The sequence below is a fragment of the Lupinus angustifolius genome, chromosome LG14 (genome assembly GCF_001865875.1).
Source record: "Lupinus angustifolius cultivar Tanjil chromosome LG14, LupAngTanjil_v1.0, whole genome shotgun sequence".
Taxonomy (NCBI): Eukaryota; Viridiplantae; Streptophyta; class Magnoliopsida; order Fabales; family Fabaceae; genus Lupinus; species Lupinus angustifolius.
This window is the reverse complement of record NC_032022.1, coordinates 13,305,169-13,326,175: the sequence shown is the minus strand read 5'-3', so window position 1 is coordinate 13,326,175 and position 21,007 is coordinate 13,305,169. Positions and strand designations below refer to the sequence as shown.

The following is a 21,007-nucleotide window of genomic DNA, read 5'->3' as shown; positions in this document are numbered from 1 at the left end:
AATCTATCTTTATATGCTTGCTTCTACCATGAGAGACTGGATTTAGTGCCAAATTAATTGGTGATTTGTTGTCCACCATCAACAAAATCCCATCATATGGTTTTATCAGTAATTCTTCTAACAAAGCCTTCATCCAAACAACTTGACATGAACACATACAAGCTACTATGTATTCAAATTCACATGAAGACAATGTCACAACATCTTACTTCTTGGAACACCAACTTATAGGAGCATCACCAAAGCTGAATAGATAGCCACTTGTGCTTTTTCTATCCATCTTATTACCACACCAAACTGCATCAGAAAAACCGACCAACTTCTTGTTGTTTTTGTTGTTCTGTTTTGTTGGAAATGTGATTCCAAAGCCAATTGTCCCTTTCAAGTATCTCATCACCCTCTTTACAGCAATTAAATGTGTTTGCTTAGGTACTTCCATGAATCTACTCACTAATACTACTCCATATGCAATGTCAGGTCTAGTATTGCATATATACCTTAGTGAGCCAATCATTTGTCTAAACAAGATTTTATCAACCTGTTTATCTTCTTCAGCTAGGTCTGCAATGTTCCAAGCTTCTGTAGAGGTTGAAACTGAGTTGCAATCCATCATATGAAATCTCTTTAGCACATCAATAGTATATTCTTTGATGCATAAAGATCTTTTGATATGTCTTCTTGAATTCAATACCAAGGAAATATGATATTGTCCAAGGTCACTCATTTCAAATTCCGCCTGCATTTGTTGTTTTAATGTTGAGATATCTTTGAGACTTTCTCTAGTGATCAACAAGTCATCTATATTGAGACATACTATAAGTAATTATGCTTTATGATTTCCCTTTACATAGACACCATGATCTATTGTGCATTTCATAAAACCAAGTTGTAGTAGGAAAGCATCAAGCTTCTTATTCCATGCCCTTGGAGCTTGCTTAAGCCCATACAAGGCCTTATGCAATTTGTACACCAATTTCTCTCTGCCTTTAGTCTCAAATTCTAGTGGTTGTGTCACAAACACCTCTTTGTCTAGAGGTCCATTCAAAAATGTAGATTTCACATCCATATGATGGATCTCCCAACACTTGAAACTAGCTATATCAATCACCAATCTCACTGTCTCAAGTCTAGCTACTGAAGCAAATACTTCATCATAGTCAAAATCTTGCTTTTGTAGGAATCCCTTTTGCCACCATTTTGGCTTTGTACTTAGAGACCTCGCCGTTGGGATTCAACTTGGTCTTGAATACCCACTTCACAACTATAGCTTTATTTCCTCTTGGCAATTCAGTTAGACTCTAAGTATTGTTTTTTTCTGTAGACCTTAGTTCTTCCTCCATTGCCTCAACCCAATGTGTTTGGTTCAAAGCATCTTCCACATCTCATGGTTCCATGTCAACAAGCAATGCCATATGCACAAAATCATTATCTGCATTGATTATTGAGTCAGATAACACCTCATAGTCACTTAGCCTTGAAGGTGGTTGTCTGATTCTCTGAGTTGTTGGAGGATTCACCATTGTCTCACCAATGCCACTTTCATCAGTTTCTTCAAATTGCAATGTGGTCTCTTAAACTTTTTTAGAACTTTTAAGGTTCCAATTCTAGCGTTATTCCTCATCAAACTTCAAATCCCTGCTCATCATAAACTTGTTCTTTCTAGGGTTAAATACTCTGTAAGTACTAGTTGAATGATAGCCCAAGAAGATAAGTTTTTCACCCCTACCATCTAGTTTTCTCCTTCTTGCTTTAAGCACATGTTTGTAACAAATGAAGCCAAAGATTTTTAAGTGACTCGCATTTGGTTTGAGTCATGTCCAAGCTTCTTTAGGAGTCTTCTCATCCAACCTCTTAGTAGGACACCTATTTAGTATATACACTGCAGTAGAAACAGCTTCCCACAAAACACTTTAGGCAAGTTCTTTGTTTTCAGCATACACCTAGCCATATTAAGTATGGTTCTATTTGCCCTTTCTTTTGTTCCATTATGTTGAGGTATGTATGGAGCAACGACTTCATGAGTGATCCCTTCTTAGATGCAGAATTCATGAAACTCAACTGATACATACTCACCTCCTTCATCTGATCTCAACAGTTTCAACTTGACTTCATTTTGCCTTTCTGCTTAAGCTTTGAATCTCTTAAAGATTTTTAGTACTTTACCCTTCTTATTTATTAGATTGATCCATACTTTTCTAGTATGATCACCAATAAAGGCCACACAGTACTTATTTCCTCCACTAGAGTCTTCTTCAAAGGGTCCACACACATCTGAATATACCATCTCTAATGCCTTCATTGTTTTTGCAGGAATATGCGAGACAAAAGAATTCTTTGCTTGTTTGCTTGATAGGAATTCTTCACATAATTATTCTGGTGCTTTTGTGTGTGGCAATCCAATCACTATTCCTTCATTTTCTAGCAAAACTAAACTTTTAAAATTTAGATGTTCATACCTCTTATGCCATATCTAAGTGTCCTTTATAATTCTTGATTGAAGATACTTTTGGTCACTGATCTGTATGCTAATCTTGAAGGTTCTGTTAGATGAAAGTAGAGTCTTCTAGATGTTATGCTTGTTTTTGTCAAACACCTTCAGCATACCATGTGGACTCTTCAATCTTGAAGGTACTCTTCAATCTTGTAATCTTCAAGATTATTGGACTCCTCTATTGCAACAACAATGTGGTCATCCTTAGGAGTTAGAGTCCTAAGTATCTTCTCAATAATAGATTGCCCTTTCACCTTTTCTCCACATGATTTCATTTGGTTTATGATTGTGAGAATCTTGGTGAAGTTATTTGTTATTGTCTCATTCTCTTCCATTTTAAGGACTTCATAATTTCTCCTCATTGTTTGAAGTTTCACTTTCTTCATTTTTGCAGCGCCTTTATAGCTTTTCTTTAAGCTATCCCAAGCTTCCTTTGTTGACTTGGCACCAGAAATTCTCTCAAAGTTGGCTCCATCAACACATTGATGGATTAAGAAAAAAGCTTTGCAATCTTTCTTGGATTCTCTGTAACTTGTCCTTTGAGCCTCATTTGCATTCTCCCCAACTTCTTGGTATCCATTCTAAACTATCTCAAGTACTTCTTGGAATCCAAAGATAGTTCCCATTTGAATTCTCCATCTATCATATTTCTTGGTGTAAAGAATTGGTAGTGTCATTGCAAACCCATTATCATTTGCCATGGTAGATCTAAGATCTTGCAGTCTTCTTTCCTTGTTGTCCCACTATCTGTTCTTCTCTTCCCACTTCGAATCAAAGCCCAAGATCCACCAAGAATATTGCTTCAACCTTGCTCTTGATACCACTATTAAACAAGACCACTCTCATATGCATACACAATGCACCAAGCAGCCAGCAAAAGAGAAATAATATGCACACTAAGTGCAGTAGCAAAAAACAGAAGAAAAATAAAAAGAAGATATGTTTGAGAGAAATATGTATTATCAAGAAGAATGAACTAAGTTGTATTAAAAATTGTATTAAGTATCAATTACAACAACATATATCTTTGAACTGTCTTAGTGTTAATTATAGCTTCCAAATTTCAACTAACTCTAACTAACTTTTTATGCTATGAAAGTATATGAACTAACAAGACTGAAATAACTCAAACTTCTACTGGTGGAAGTTTTCTCATTTTCTGTTATTAATACTGAAATTACATTATTTCTTTAATAGTTATGAGTGTATTTCTATTATTTTTAAAACATTTTTATATATATATATATGTCACTTTTGTATTAGATTTTGAAAATATAAAAAAGTTAACAACTATCTGTATAAGACAATGGCCAAATAGTTGTGTAGCTATATTAAAAATAAAGCATCAATGAAGGATGTCTTTGACAAAAAAATCTATCATCAGTTTCTATATTTTAGTTAGAGTTGTTATTTTTTTTAGTTTATACATATACTTATTCTATTGTTGCCTTCCTAACTAAAAATATCTTCAAAATAATTACTCAAGTTTTACAGTAGTCTCCAATGAAAAAAGGCTATAAAAAATCATTCTAAGTTTCTAACCCAATAGAATGTAAAAAGATTCAAATTTTATACAAAATTCATGAATCATTATTAAATATATGAGGCTATGTATGACTATGTGCTAGAAGGAAAAGTGATTGGAGAATAAAAAACAAATTCTTAAAATTTTCTTATTATAGGCTAAAATTTTCAAAATACACACCTAACTTTCTTATTACAAAGGCTAACTTTGAACTATTTTTAATAAAATACAATCTAACTTTGTTATACAAGTATTAATGGCAAACTCAAGTTTAATTTTGATTTTCAGTTTTCCATTTTTACCTATTGTATGTTTACTAACCCACTATATTGGTAACGACTCAAAAGTGATATGTATCTCATGCTATGAAAAACCCTATGTCCATTATTTCAACAATATTATTTATCTCATTCAATTTATTGCTTCAAATTGTTGATTTTAAATTATTTTATATATTTTTATTTTACTATTTTAACTTACATAAAGTCAAGGTAGAGTAACTCGTGCGAATATAAGAGTATATTGCTAGTTTTTGGAAAAACAAAAAAAAAATTGCTCTTAAAAATTAAATGTAGTTGTGATTATTGTTATCTTCTTGTAATTTTAACTTAAATGTATATAAAAGGATGTTTTGGTGAATAAGGTGAGAGAGATATGATATGATCATTTGTTTTCATGTTGCATTTCAGAGTTTAATTAAAAAAAAATTGTAGACAATTGTTAGTATTTATAATTAAGGAGACTCAAACTCTCAATCTATTTACCACTTAATTCCTTAAAATCTTCATGTGATCACCTTATAACACCCTATAGTTTAATTAGTTGACTATATATTTTATGCTCTATGAGTACCTTTTTGGATTATCTTATCATTTTCACTTAGTGTATCTTATCTTAGAAGCTAGATGAGCAGCATATTATAATATTTTCCTCCACACCCTCATACTTAAAAACCATTGCCAACAATGCTGACCCCACCACCACTATATCAATGTATTTTATTCCATTTATATCTTATTCTCTTCCATATTCACTCTTTATCTATCTAGATCATCAAAGAAGTCAGAATAATGTGTAAGGGTGGATGGATAATAAACAAAACATTTCCATATAAAATGCATGCTTTTTCAATTCTTTATAGTTTTTTTTCTGTTACAGTGGTACCTCACCTTACAGGTAAGGAATTAGTCTCTTTTAAACTTTGTTCTCAACAAGTATTGTTATCAGAAATCGAATCATTAACCTTTTGGTATCTTAGGGATCTAACGAGACCTTACACTACTAGATCATCACTTTTGTTGGTCAATTCTTACCCTTCAGCGAGCTACTATTCAGATTGTAAAAGGAACAAAATAATTAGAGATTATATCATTTATGGACTTAACTATTATAACAACTATATATGATAACTCACCATGGCATAAAGAGGAAGAAGATATATCAAAATTAAATGTAAAAGACAAATATGAAGTCACCCACAGATACAAAGTTCAAAACCAACAATTTTTTTGTTAAAGTGCTTTATAGATACATATACTTCCTTTTCATCTTATGCATCATTTTTTATTCCACTTAGAAGAGGACCAGATCCTGATGTAGCCTACACTGAATGAAGCCACAGAAAATCAGAGATTTCAAGCAATCATAAAAAATACCTTCATATCCTGAACTTGGTGTGGGCCAGTGTGATGTGTCTAATGGAAGTGTCGGGATCTTCTCCAGTACCGGAGAGGAAAGTGATAAAAAAATTAAAGTATAATAACATTTGTATCATTTTATTTATATTGATATAACATTTTTACCGATAAAGTTACAAACAAAACACAAAGGATCATGGTTCCAGAAAGGGTATTTTATGTAACATGACATAAAATGTGTCCCACTATAAAACCTTAACTCCCCCCATAAATACCATGCACCCTTCACCTTTGTCGGTGTGCTTTTCCAGTGTGCAAGATTGAATGAGTTGTGTTCCATACTTATCATATTTTCTGTCCTTTTCCTTGCTGAAGTGACAAAATCTGTAAGATTTTTCACCTTCTTCATGAGTCATGAATTTAATGTTTTTTTGTTAATACCCTTACCAACTTATCACATATAAGATTCTCAATGAGCATTTTAATAAGTGGCATGTTCAGACAGCATATATATCCCTAGAACCTCATAAAAGCCATTTATTTTTCAATCGTTTTATTATGCACGTGCATTAAGGATCCTTCCAACTTTGTTTAATTCAAGATATGCAAGTTGTTTTTGTAGTTCATTTCAATATATGCATTGAGCCTCTTAAAAGCAATTAATTTTCAATCAAGACAACATGTAATTGATCCAACAATTATTTTTTCGATTCTTCTTCTACTCTCATATTTCTGATATTTTTATATTTCACCTGATTATATGAGTCATATCCTTTTCATTTACTTATTGAATGAAGATGATATTACCCTTAAATAGTAGATTATCTACATGATATAAATTTTGAGCATATTTTTAAATCTACCCTATGTATATAGATCAAATTATTTCTGGGATCTCTTTCTTGCCTGAACCCTTCCACTAGTCTTGTATAAAAAAAATCCAATTAAGAAACCATGGTTTCTTCATATCCATTAGAACTTAGAAGCCAACATTTTCCATTTTTATCAGTCCAGCTATCTTTAATTTATTTATTTATTTTTCACTTACTGATCTTCTGATTTTCATGTTCAATACATATGTTTATATCTTTCCCTTCCTCTTTTTTCCATAATTTCTTGGCTCCATTAACCCTTTGTGTGCTACTGCTTCCAACCTTACCCAAATAAGGGTGCAATGTTATCACTTGTCCCTAAAGACAAACACAGAAAAACAGTGCAATGCATACATATAGAAACAAAACCAGGGTGCAATGATGTCCCTTCATTTCCATCACCATGAATAAAATTCCAATCCATAAATCCCCAATATTTAGTTATCATGTTCCTAATAAATCCAAACTTTCATTAGTTCACTACAGTACATTTGTAATTTCTTCTTTCCTTTTCTTGCAGGTTAAATAAGGGAATCAAACAAATCAGCATTTGTCCATTTTCATAAAAATATGGACATCTTGAACAAATGTTTACCATGCAAAATGGTGTACATAGCTACATCTATGTATATCATTGGCACCATAATTTTATGGTGCTTGTGGACACACAAGGTGAAAAATAATAACACAAAGCCAAACCCCTCTCAAACTAAGAAAAAAGACTTTCTCGGCCTCAAAACCCTAATTATTGAACTAAAATCAAAATTTCCATACCCGGTGCCAAAGACATTAAAACCATCACTGCCACTGCCACTGCCACTGCCACAACCACCGCGGAGGTTGTCATCCCTCTGGGAAACATACCCACCACCGTTGCTTCCCACGGTGAGGGATGAATTGATCGGAACGGAGAGTAGCGACTGCATGATGTCTGAGACAGAAGACTTTACTGAATTTCCAAATTTAGAAGCCATGGTTGAATCTTGTAGAAGGAATAGGGAGAAAAACGGAGTCCGGAGGAAGTTTCCACCACCGATATCGCTTTTGAGAGAGGCATTGGTTTTGAAAAGAGAGTGTAGGGAAGATGGAAGGGTGGTAATGAATCTTATCCCAAAAGATGATGGTGATGATGTTGAGCTTGAATTTAATGGAGAACCTCAAGAATGGAAATATGATAATGATGGTGAGAGAGAGGAAGAGGAAGAAAAAGGAGTAGGCAGCAATGGCGTTTTCTTCTTCTGGGAAAGAATAAGGAGAAGAGAAAGGGGAGTTATCTAGGGTTCTCAATTTCATAAATATAGTGGTGATGGAAATATGAAATACTTGATCGGCTTTTGGGTCGTGCCTTCTGGTAAAGCTTATCTCTTCCTAAATGTTTGTGGAGTTATGTTTTTGAACCTGAAACCGATCATAGACATGAAGTTAACCTGATCCAAATGTTGATCGGATCAACCTTTAACCTGAATCCAATCCTAGATCCGATTAAATATGCGTATATCTATTTTAGATAAAGTCTTCTTAATATTACTTATTATTATAAATATATAATTTGACATATGAAATGATATATGTATATATATATTGTTAAATATGTATATATGATGAAAAATTAGAAAATCAGTAATATTTTCGACCAAATATATGTTATTACTATGTATGCAATTGAATAGACACCTACTATGTATACATGAGAAATGAGTAACGATAGGACGAGTCATGTCATGTATATCCCTTACTAGTCCTTGAATATTGTCTTGTCTAATTTTTGAACCTCAACCTAACCCTAAACCCGATGAAACCCAGCCATTTTCAGTTCTGGTCATGATCGAACCAAACTGGGTGAATGAGTTGGATCGGGTCTTGTTCACTCCTAATATTTTGTATAAGAGAAGTTGAAACTTTAATCAGGGGTAGAAACAAGTTCAAATCATTTATGAAAGACCTATTACCTGGTGGACTATCGATATATCCATCCACATAGCTTCCGGAATGTTATTTTGGAGAATGATTGCCTCTCCATTAAACAAGTTTGGCATCCCAACAAGAGGAACCATTCACATCTTTTTTAGTTGATCCAGGATTGTTGGGTCATGATAGTCTAGCTTATGCCCCAACTTGATTGTACTTGGATTGATAAGGTCATGTAATGGCTCATGTCCAATTCCCTCGCTATCTTAATAAAATTGCTACCTTAAAAACAACTTCAGCCAAGCTGAAAATTAACAAAAAAGCAACACTCTGAAGCATATATAAATGTGTAAAGCAAAGGCGCTTAGGCCCTAATAACTCATCAAAAAACAAAAATTGCCCCTAGAGTTGTACATTGCTTCAACGCATGCCTCATTGAAAAAAACCTTATTTTCAATAAAACAAAAACCACCATCACAATCATGACAACAATCAACATTGTGGGAAAAACCTCCAACAAGACGAACATGTTATTGATGAAAATAAAACATATTTTGAAGGAAAATGTGAAATTAATACTGACAAACAAGATGAAATACATGGTTTAAATTAGGCTTAATTTAACTTGTTTTACACGAGTTTAAATGAATCTCTTATCCTATATACACTTATGAGTCTAGCTCCTCTTCGGTACCCAACTCTGGAGATAATCTCCATCTGGAGATTTTGTTTGAGGCTTAATGCCTTAATCTATCATATTTAGAAAACATGGTTAAATTGTAACATAAGTACTTTTATAGGAAAAGGTATTTCTAAAGAAGCTAGGAATTTCAAACTTATTTAAAAAAATTGTTACATATTATGAAATCAGTTAAATTATTTTCATTTCACCACTAATAACCATGTATAAAAAATTATTCTTAATCTATACAAACAAGTCGATACCATTTTTTATTTGTAATTTAAATGAAAATAATTTTTACATAAGTCAAACAAAACAAACTATCTTAAAATCATTAAACATAAAACATATTATATTATAATATATTAGATAATAACTTAGCATAAAATAAATTGATTATGGAAATAATTTATTTTTCTTATTAGTCAGATACTTAGGTAGAACACTTTCCGTTAAGCTAGATGTCCCTAAGCATGTGTACTTTTGTTTCATTGTCTAACAATAGTAAAAAATAGAAGAAAAAGAAGAAGTATCCAAGAATCATTATCCAACTTCAGTATGGTTCTCGACGAGGATTTAAATGTCTTCACGTGACATTAATTAGTCATCATATTTGGTCCTGATATTTAAGGCAAGACGTATAAATCTACGAATTGGTGATGATTTTGTAATTATACAAGCTGCTTAATCATAATATAATATGATTAGTCTAAACATTAACTATTCCTGTAATCATTTCTAACGTTTGTCAAAAAAAAATTGAGTTACGTTTATGTTTTGTGAAAGGAAAATGATATATTCATACAAAATCAACTTAAGAGTTGATCTAGTGGTGTAAGGTCCATTAGATCACTAAGATGACTAAAAGATTAAAGATTTGATTCTTATAACTCTATGAGCGATACTTATTAGAAGAGACAATCATAAATTCCGAAAGGGATTAGTTCTTTACCTAAAATGTAAGGATATATCATTGGTAGTACCAATAAATCAACTTAAGGAGTAATGATATATTATAAGAAATGTGGCACGTATTAGAATGTGTTGGGAACAAGTGAACAATCAAGTGGTAAAGAGTATAGAGACAAGAGAATAACACAAGAGATTTGGTAACGAGGTTTGGCCAATTGTGCCTACATCCCCGGGAGGGTTGAGCAGCTACCACTATAGATTATTAGAGAATTAGGATTAGTGTTTGACTATTCTTCTCCTTGTTACATTAGGTTTACATAACGTAAATATATATAGTCCTCTACTCCAACCTCTTTTACATCAGCCCACACTCATTATTTGTATTGTTGTTATCTAAAGATATGAGTCATTGCATAACAATCTCCACCTCGAGGAATATCATCAATCTCCATCTTCCGTCATTGGCTTGGGCTGTATGCTTTTTCACATTACATGTCCTACACAACTCGCTTTTGAGTGGTATTCATTCCTTCACAAGTAAATGAAATAGGAGGATAAATAATTCTTTTCACATAAAATGTCCATGAATCTCAATCCATCTCTTTATAGGATTAATTTAATTAATTTCCTGAACCAATAATGGTTAGATTTGAGACTTAAGTCCTTACTCTTTTCTGTAAAATAAAACTTCATATGTTATTAGTTAGAAAATTAAACTAAAATTGTTTTCTGTAAAATAAATTTGCTTTCTCCCTCTCATCAATGGGAGTAAATCTTTACCACAATTTGTCTTACTTCATGTGTCATTTGTGTGATTAATCAAAAATATTTAATAATTGAACTTTTAACTTAGGTATATTTTTTTAACTAATTACAACTGATGACACATAAAGTAATACAAATTGTGAGACAACAAGTATACTTCCCTCATCAATCCTCATAAGTAAAAAAATTATTTTTCTCAGGACATGGACCTTTATGGTCACATTGGATAAAACTATAAAAAATAAAAACTTAGAACCAAATACCTTGCATTCTACCTCAATTTTATATTATGAATATCACAGCGAGATAAAAGCATCCATATTTTTTATTTAAAAGGTTAAGCTTGAGCACCTAAAATTTAGATATAGAAGCAGGTGGTTTTGCACAGCAATAAGAATGAAACAGTTGGCATTATTAACCATTAGTCACTAGCCTCAAACCCAGACCAATGTCGCTGCATCACAAGTTCAAGCTGTTCTAGCTGAGTACATTTAACATGCATGTACAATATCAAACTTGGGAACAAGTAATTGTATGATAGTAAATACAGAAAATACAGAACATGAAATAATAAAAACACATTCTCCTTAATATCCAATTGTCTACCTCATGTTCCTTTCAATAAGATGTATGGAATGGAAAGAAAGGTTCACATGACATTGATTTCTTAATTGATAATTTCAATAGAAAATCAATATCAATCTATCTATATATGTTGTATCTAGTTGTTCAAACCCCAGTCATAAGGCTGATAAGTCACCTTCAAGTCTGAAGTAGCAAGCAGGATCAGTAATTTTTCTGAGACAGCTGGGTCTAAGTAGTTTGATACATGCTTCAGTATCTCTACCTCACTCTTGCCAAAATCTATACTATACCTGAGAAATAAGAATGAATTAGGAGAAAGAAGTACATTCAGATTTCAAAATCAGCCAATAAACTCTAATTTTAGCACTGCTCATTATCAAGTATTTCATTTAATAACAATTGATAACAGTGAATGCATGCACATATTTAATTTTTACATATAATATTAAACATCAGAATGTTTATTTTATATATATATATACATATAGAAGCCTCAAGTCCTAAACTTCAAAAAATAAAGGTTAACCAAGTATATAATTTCAATTTTCATGGTGAGGGAATGTGCTTGTGTACAAGAAATATTCAATGAGTTGTTAATTTTATCAACAAGCACATCCATCATATTCAGAACCCACCCCTGGATGAACTTACCATTTAAGGATCTTACTAGCATGCGCAGTTTTTGCAGTCAAATCAATTACAACACCTCCACTCCTCAAGAAATTACGGGCTGCATGAATTAATTCTTCATCAATTGTTTTAGGAGAATAGCACCGAAGTGCAGGCCCAGATCGGGTACCATTTACCAAAGCAAAATGAATAAGAGGCTCAGGGTAAGGGAGTGCCACCTGACAGAAACAAAAAGTGAGCACTGAGCATCAAAGTCGCCGCAATTCAAGTAATTTCATGGTGTAAACACATGTGCCAAATGCAAAAAGTTTTTGTGAAATACTGGGAAAATCAATTTCTCTACATGTAAGTATGGGGTGCCCCGGAAAGGATTTAGTACCACGTGCAAAAAAGACTACATAATCAATGCTAAAATGTACTTGTGCTTATTTATTTTCTAATGCAGACACCGACCTTATGACTTATTATATACATTTAAATTAAAGTCTACTCTAGTGCATGATGCTACCACCTAGTGGGTCTGAAGACAATAGACGTATGCAGACGCAGCCTCATTCTCACAAGCGAAGAGGGTGTATATATATATAAAATAACCTCTAGGTCACAAGGTAAGCAACCTTACCGTTGCACCGAGGCTCACCCTCAAATTGTATGAAATAAAGTGTATAACTAGTTTTAAAGTATTAATAACAAATTTAATTTATTATTAACAACAACAAAATATAAACTGCTAATGCTAACAGTAACAAATAAAAAATATAGATTACATTACCATTGAACGCTTGTCTTTGGCACCAAATGGCTTCTTAAGGTTATAGGGTGGTCGCTGGTTTCCCCTCAATATGCCATTTTGAATAGCTGAGAGTGAGTAGGTGGATCCACCAATTACATATCTGAACTCTCCAAATAATGTCCTTCTTTCAAGTGCTCCAGCTGGATGACCTAATACTGAAATCGCATGGATGGCCATCATATTATACAGATTAATAAAGAAAGCAAGGCTCTCTTCTCTAGACAAATCCCATATTTCCACTCTTTGGAGCTCCTCAACTATTCTCAGATACCTAAAATGAAAATAGTATAAATAGCAGTGAAAATTCTAGAAATAACTGAATGGATTATCAAGATCGCATGGCACATATAAGTTCTAATGTGAGACAAATGACAAAAAATGTTAAAAAGAACCTTGCAAACTCCTCACTTCCATGCATACTAATATAATCAACATGACGTCCATCTTCGGAAACATAGGCTTCAAACAATGCAGAGGTCAGAAATCTCAGCCTTGATGCAATTTCTGTTATAGGCTTGGGCTTCACAGTAATTATGCCCCGCGGAATGTTGTGACATTGTGACGCCACAGTTGGATCATCACCCAAAAACCAATATATATGATTGCCATCCTCAAATACATTCTCACTAAATCAAAACAAAAATCATGAAAACCGATAAGAATTTTGAAATCCCAAACCTGTAACAAAACAGAATTAAAACAATGGAAAGTGGAAACACTAAACAGAGTACTTGGACTCACTCAAGAACATGATTAAAGAAGAATTTGCTAGCAAGCATTCGTGCAAACTCAACAGCCTGTACCCACAAAAAAGATATAGAAAGATACCAACAGTATCATGAAGCTGAAAATTGTAGGAAATGAATCAATGAATCAAGTGGATATTTTGTTGAAGACTTGTTTGATCATGTGATTCAAATATAGCAACACCAAGTTCTTCATAATAAGTGATTAGATATGATTTATATGTAGGTTCTTTATGGGGCATTAGACCCATGCTTCAGATTTAAGATCAAGCTTACCTCTGGCCTTTCCAAATATTGATCTTCTGATAAGAAGTCCACAGCTTCTGAGGCAAGAAAACAGTTAGTGAACCTGCGCATTTTGTAAAATCGGTCCTTCACAGCAATAGATGCTTTCAATTTGAGGACAACAAGAGCCATTTCATCAAGTTCCCCACTACTGGACTCTTCATCCTCTCCGGGAAAAGGAGGTGATGGGGCTTCAGATATTGGTGCTTCAGTAATTACATACTCAATCTTCTCGTCAAGCTTGCCAGATTCATCCAAGGTCTTTAGCTCACTCAACCCTCCAATAAGTATTTCATTGAAATAAACCTTGGGAACAGAATTAGATCCAGAAATTTTGCTCAGCTCCATCTTTCTACTGGGGTACACATCTATATTGATTTCAACATACCTAAGCCTTTTCATATACAAAAATTGCCTAATCTGTTTAGATTCTTGGCACCCCAATTTTGTGTATAGTATAATCCTTCCTTTCATGGCTATTGGTGGTGGTGGACCTGTAGTTAAGGAATCCCTCCACTCAGTTTTGTTTTCCAAATCAACATCAGATAACTTCTTAATATAATTTAAGGGATTCCAGTCAAATTTATCCCCTGACTTCTCAGAAGCAACAGCATTGGGTTCACCGTCTTTTGAGAAACCTGAAACATATTTACCTTCATCATCAAAATTACTCACAGCACCTTCATCACTTTCTCCAGAAAAGCGACGCAGCATAGTAGAGACTGCTACTAAACTTTTCTCCTTAACAAAATTTTTAAGAGCCACTGCCTTCTCAACCACAAGTGGAGTCTCCTGGTCAGATTCCAATTTAACGGTAGATGAGTTCTGGCAAGCTTCCATCCCAGGAACCTCTGTTCCATCAAATACAGGCTCCAAATTGGGGTCCTCACTCCGAATTTCATTTTCATTGTCATCTTTCTCTTTAGGCTCAAAATCTCCACTGGCATCCACCTTATCACCTTGTTCATTGTCAAATTCAGAGCCATTATGATCAATATCCAATTTTTTTGCCTCCTTTGATTGTTTATCTTGATGTTCACTTTGAACATCTATAGCATCTACTTCCAGCTTGCCATCAGCATGGGAAATCGCTTCCTTCATCTCGACTAACTCTCTCTTTTCCAAGGTGGAAAGCAAACAACACTTCAAATGCTAAGTTGTAACTACTTGAACTGCAAGAAATCACACATATATAAAATTAATTACTGCATAATCAGCTACTTAATACTAAGGACTTCATCGTATATAAAAGTTTTGAACAATGCTATATGGCTTGAACAAAATCCCAACCAATTGTTACAAATTGCACCTGGCCCAATCAAAAATCATAATTTAATTCTAATTAAAATTTACTCATAAATGATAGCATCAAAAAACATAAATGCACTTATCTCCAAATATGTCAATACGTTTCCATGGGAGTTTTTTTCCGTATTTCTCCGTAGTAAACAGTATTTCGTAAACATTTTTTTACACTCTCATTCAGTCCAATCATATATTGTAACATAATAAAAACTATCTAACTCTCACAATAATTATTTCATAAGTGACACAGTAATATATATAATAAGAGATAGTGTAAGAAACTTACACCTAATAATGTACATCAAATCTAATCTCTAAAAACAAATTAATCCACATCCTCCTTATGAATAAAACTAAAAATCCATCCAGAGACACATTATTATTTTTTTGTGTATACATAATGCATTATGGCGTATATTGCATAATAAATCGGCAACAAACCATTAAATGGATGGATGAATCGTATATTGCATAATAAATAATTTAAAATAATAAAAAAGAAATGGGAAAGAACTTACAGTTAGAGAAGGGAATAGAAAACAAAGTTGAATGAAGAGAGCAAGAAGAAGAAAAAGAAAGGAAAAGAGTTGTCGGAGTATAAATCGGTGGTGACGGTGGTAGTGACGGTGGTGGTGACGGTGGTGCAGGTTGGGAAGACCGTGAGGGAGGGTGGCTAAGCTCAAATCTTACGATCACTGTCTAATATGAATTCTAACATTTTTCTTTTTCTTTTAGTCCAAATATATTCTACCTAATTTCTTTTTCTTTTTTTATCCTTTTTTTTGTTATTATTGGGGAAAAATGATGAAATACCTTTGAGGGATTTCACTAATTTGGTCTCTATATAAAATAAACTCAGCCCATAGAAATAAATTAAAGTTGAAAATTTTCTTTCACTTAATTTGGTTGACTATTTTTTTTAATCAAAATATGTCCTTACCTTTTTTGTTTACCAAAGGTGAATTTAGAAAGAATGATATAAACTGATTTATTGCAAATTTTGGATGAGACAATATGGAAATGAATTTCATCTCTTTTACACTTTTCAGTTTGGAAATTATTATATTGGATTATAAAATGAGAAGTAGTGTATGAGAATCAAAAAATATATGAGAAAAAAATGTATAATTTAATAGTATATGAATTTTATATACTATCATTATTTATTCATCATTCATATTTAATTATTATTGACTTTTAAAAAATCAAATAGGAATAGGATATGGTTGATTGACTATGTACAAATGACATTCAAGTTGCCTTACTTTATAATTCTATGTGAAGGAAAGTAGTAAAAAGAAAAATGTATGTAGTGATAATGTAAGTTTTTTATGTTATCATTGCACTTAGAGATGTTAAAATGGTTTATTTGGATAAGTTTGGGTTAGCCCACATCGGATTTGGGCTAAGCCAGACTGAGCTAAAAAGTTTGGATATATTTTATGCATATCAAATTGTAGCTTAAACTCGCCTTAAGCGAGTTGCGGGTTGTGGTGAGCCGACCCGCATAATGCTAAAAAATATTTTATTTAAATTTTAACAACTTTACTCTATTTAAAATATATTTGCTTCAGATTTAAGATCAAGCTTACCTCTGGCCTTTCCAAATATTGATCTTCTGATAAGAAGTCCACAGCTTCTGAGGCAAGAAAACAGTTAGTGAACCTGCGCATTTTGTAAAATCGGTCCTTCACAGCAATAGATGCTTTCAATTTGAGGACAACAAGAGCCATTTCATCAAGTTCCCCACTACTGGACTCTTCATCCTCTCCGGGAAAAGGAGGTGATGGGGCTTCAGATATTGGTGCTTCAGTAATTACATACTCAATCTTCTCGTCAAGCTTGCCAGATTCATCCAAGGTCTTTAGCTCACTCAACCCTCCAATAAGTATTTCATTGAAATAAACCTTGGGAACAGAATTAGATCCAGAAATTTTGCTCAGCTCCATCTTTCTACTGGGGTACACATCTATATTGATTTCAACATACCTAAGCCTTTTCATATACAAAAATTGCCTAATCTGTTTAGATTCTTGGCACCCCAATTTTGTGTATAGTATAATCCTTCCTTTCATGGCTATTGGTGGTGGTGGACCTGTAGTTAAGGAATCCCTCCACTCAGTTTTGTTTTCCAAATCAACATCAGATAACTTCTTAATATAATTTAAGGGATTCCAGTCAAATTTATCCCCTGACTTCTCAGAAGCAACAGCATTGGGTTCACCGTCTTTTGAGAAACCTGAAACATATTTACCTTCATCATCAAAATTACTCACAGCACCTTCATCACTTTCTCCAGAAAAGCGACGCAGCATAGTAGAGACTGCTACTAAACTTTTCTCCTTAACAAAATTTTTAAGAGCCACTGCCTTCTCAACCACAAGTGGAGTCTCCTGGTCAGATTCCAATTTAACGGTAGATGAGTTCTGGCAAGCTTCCATCCCAGGAACCTCTGTTCCATCAAATACAGGCTCCAAATTGGGGTCCTCACTCCGAATTTCATTTTCATTGTCATCTTTCTCTTTAGGCTCAAAATCTCCACTGGCATCCACCTTATCACCTTGTTCATTGTCAAATTCAGAGCCATTATGATCAATATCCAATTTTTTTGCCTCCTTTGATTGTTTATCTTGATGTTCACTTTGAACATCTATAGCATCTACTTCCAGCTTGCCATCAGCATGGGAAATCGCTTCCTTCATCTCGACTAACTCTCTCTTTTCCAAGGTGGAAAGCAAACAACACTTCAAATGCTAAGTTGTAACTACTTGAACTGCAAGAAATCACACATATATAAAATTAATTACTGCATAATCAGCTACTTAATACTAAGGACTTCATCGTATATAAAAGTTTTGAACAATGCTATATGGCTTGAACAAAATCCCAACCAATTGTTACAAATTGCACCTGGCCCAATCAAAAATCATAATTTAATTCTAATTAAAATTTACTCATAAATGATAGCATCAAAAAACATAAATGCACTTATCTCCAAATATGTCAATACGTTTCCATGGGAGTTTTTTTCCGTATTTCTCCGTAGTAAACAGTATTTCGTAAACATTTTTTTACACTCTCATTCAGTCCAATCATATATTGTAACATAATAAAAACTATCTAACTCTCACAATAATTATTTCATAAGTGACACAGTAATATATATAATAAGAGATAGTGTAAGAAACTTACACCTAATAATGTACATCAAATCTAATCTCTAAAAACAAATTAATCCACATCCTCCTTATGAATAAAACTAAAAATCCATCCAGAGACACATTATTATTTTTTTGTGTATACATAATGCATTATGGCGTATATTGCATAATAAATCGGCAACAAACCATTAAATGGATGGATGAATCGTATATTGCATAATAAATAATTTAAAATAATAAAAAAGAAATGGGAAAGAACTTACAGTTAGAGAAGGGAATAGAAAACAAAGTTGAATGAAGAGAGCAAGAAGAAGAAAAAGAAAGGAAAAGAGTTGTCGGAGTATAAATCGGTGGTGACGGTGGTAGTGACGGTGGTGGTGACGGTGGTGCAGGTTGGGAAGACCGTGAGGGAGGGTGGCTAAGCTCAAATCTTACGATCACTGTCTAATATGAATTCTAACATTTTTCTTTTTCTTTTAGTCCAAATATATTCTACCTAATTTCTTTTTCTTTTTTTATCCTTTTTTTTGTTATTATTGGGGAAAAATGATGAAATACCTTTGAGGGATTTCACTAATTTGGTCTCTATATAAAATAAACTCAGCCCATAGAAATAAATTAAAGTTGAAAATTTTCTTTCACTTAATTTGGTTGACTATTTTTTTTAATCAAAATATGTCCTTACCTTTTTTGTTTACCAAAGGTGAATTTAGAAAGAATGATATAAACTGATTTATTGCAAATTTTGGATGAGACAATATGGAAATGAATTTCATCTCTTTTACACTTTTCAGTTTGGAAATTATTATATTGGATTATAAAATGAGAAGTAGTGTATGAGAATCAAAAAATATATGAGAAAAAAATGTATAATTTAATAGTATATGAATTTTATATACTATCATTATTTATTCATCATTCATATTTAATTATTATTGACTTTTAAAAAATCAAATAGGAATAGGATATGGTTGATTGACTATGTACAAATGACATTCAAGTTGCCTTACTTTATAATTCTATGTGAAGGAAAGTAGTAAAAAGAAAAATGTATGTAGTGATAATGTAAGTTTTTTATGTTATCATTGCACTTAGAGATGTTAAAATGGTTTATTTGGATAAGTTTGGGTTAGCCCACATCGGATTTGGGCTAAGCCAGACTGAGCTAAAAAGTTTGGATATATTTTATGCATATCAAATTGTAGCTTAAACTCGCCTTAAGCGAGTTGCGGGTTGTGGTGAGCCGACCCGCATAATGCTAAAAAATATTTTATTTAAATTTTAACAACTTTACTCTATTTAAAATATATTTATATATATATATCATTTGATATTAATGTATAACTTTTTTAACATACTTGTTATACTCAATGCAATCAAACTTATAGATCTCATATATTGTGTTTGAGTTAAGATGAGGTGTCAAATCCTAGTATATGATTTTTAACATAACTCATATTAAATCTCTCATTTCTATTAGACTATATCTCTCTACCACAATATAATTTCTAACTTCACTTCACTATATAAACATTTAGATATTATCAAAATATTATCACTTTGATTTATAGTAATGATAATATGGGCTCGAGTTTATAATGAATTCTATACGTCAAAGTATAATAATCATCGTAATATATATTGTTATTCTTTGAAGGTCTTTTATATGGTATTTATCAACACTTTTAGTGTGAACTATTATGTTAAATTTGGTTGTGTGTAATCCTATATGGTAAAACAATTATGTTGTCTTTTAGTTTTGTTATAAAAATTATTTTATTTATTATGTTTTTTGTTGTAGAAGTTAAAATGTTAAATATATTTAAATACACAATTAAGAAATGAAAAATAAAATTATATGTTTTAATGTATTCTTATTTGATTCGATATATTATTTTGTTATTATGCTCAAAAAGATATTATGCAAAATAGGGAAAATAATATAATCTTAACTTTATAACATTATTATAATTTAAATATTTATGTTATATACATAATTCTATTTTTTATTCAAAAGTTCATAATACAATATTTATTATATATTTTTTTATCATAAGTTATTTTGTAAGATGATTTTTACCTAAGGCTTATTACCAAGTCAAATGTCCCAAAAAAGATTAAAAATAAAGAAAAGTGGGTAGCCCGAGCCCCTCGGGTAAGCTCAGCCCAAGCCCGATTTTAATATAACACGGTCAGGCTGGATTAAAAAGTCTGGATTCAATAAAAAGTACCTAAAATGATACTCAAACCTTATAAATTTTCGGGTTTTGGCAGGCTGGCCTGCCAAGCCTATCCATTTTGTCACTTCTAATTGCATTATTCATGATTCATATTTAATTATTAATAACTTTTAAATAAAAGTGATGTAAATGAATGATAAATAATGTATTGTGTATAAATCTTTAAGGTGATAAGTAGATAAACACTCCTTCCATAGATGATAATTTCTTTTTATTCAAAGGTACCTAGTTATACTTGAAAATATTGTCGGCTTACTATAGTGCTTGAATGAATGATTGACAACATATCTTATGTTTTAAAAAGTGTGTCACCAATTATAGTTAAACAATAAAATATTTAATTATTAAATGTTTAATTTAAATATATATGGCAAAAGATGTGATCCATGAATGATTGTGTGAAGAAGAGTTGGGTTAGAGTTTTGTCAATTTTTCTTCTTCCAACCACCATAAACTTTTCTTTCTTACAA

At 32.3% G+C, this 21,007-nt stretch overlaps 2 protein-coding genes across 2 annotated transcripts; both read right to left on the bottom strand.

The window, feature by feature from the left end:
- On the bottom strand, nt 206-610 carry LOC109326402 (uncharacterized mitochondrial protein AtMg00810-like). Its single transcript, XM_019559086.1, has one exon. The coding sequence runs from the start codon at nt 608-610 to the stop codon at nt 206-208; it is 405 nt and encodes a 134-aa protein (XP_019414631.1).
- LOC109327185 lies at nt 10,608-15,997 on the bottom strand. Its single transcript, XM_019560253.1, has 8 exons — nt 15,655-15,997; nt 13,823-15,003; nt 13,542-13,597; nt 13,193-13,426; nt 12,780-13,071; nt 12,029-12,225; nt 11,212-11,667; nt 10,608-10,628 (listed from the first exon to the last, which is right to left on the bottom strand). The coding sequence occupies exons 2-7, from the start codon at nt 14,930-14,932 to the stop codon at nt 11,514-11,516; spliced, it is 2,043 nt and encodes a 680-aa protein (XP_019415798.1). The 5' UTR covers nt 14,933-15,003; nt 15,655-15,997; the 3' UTR covers nt 10,608-10,628; nt 11,212-11,513.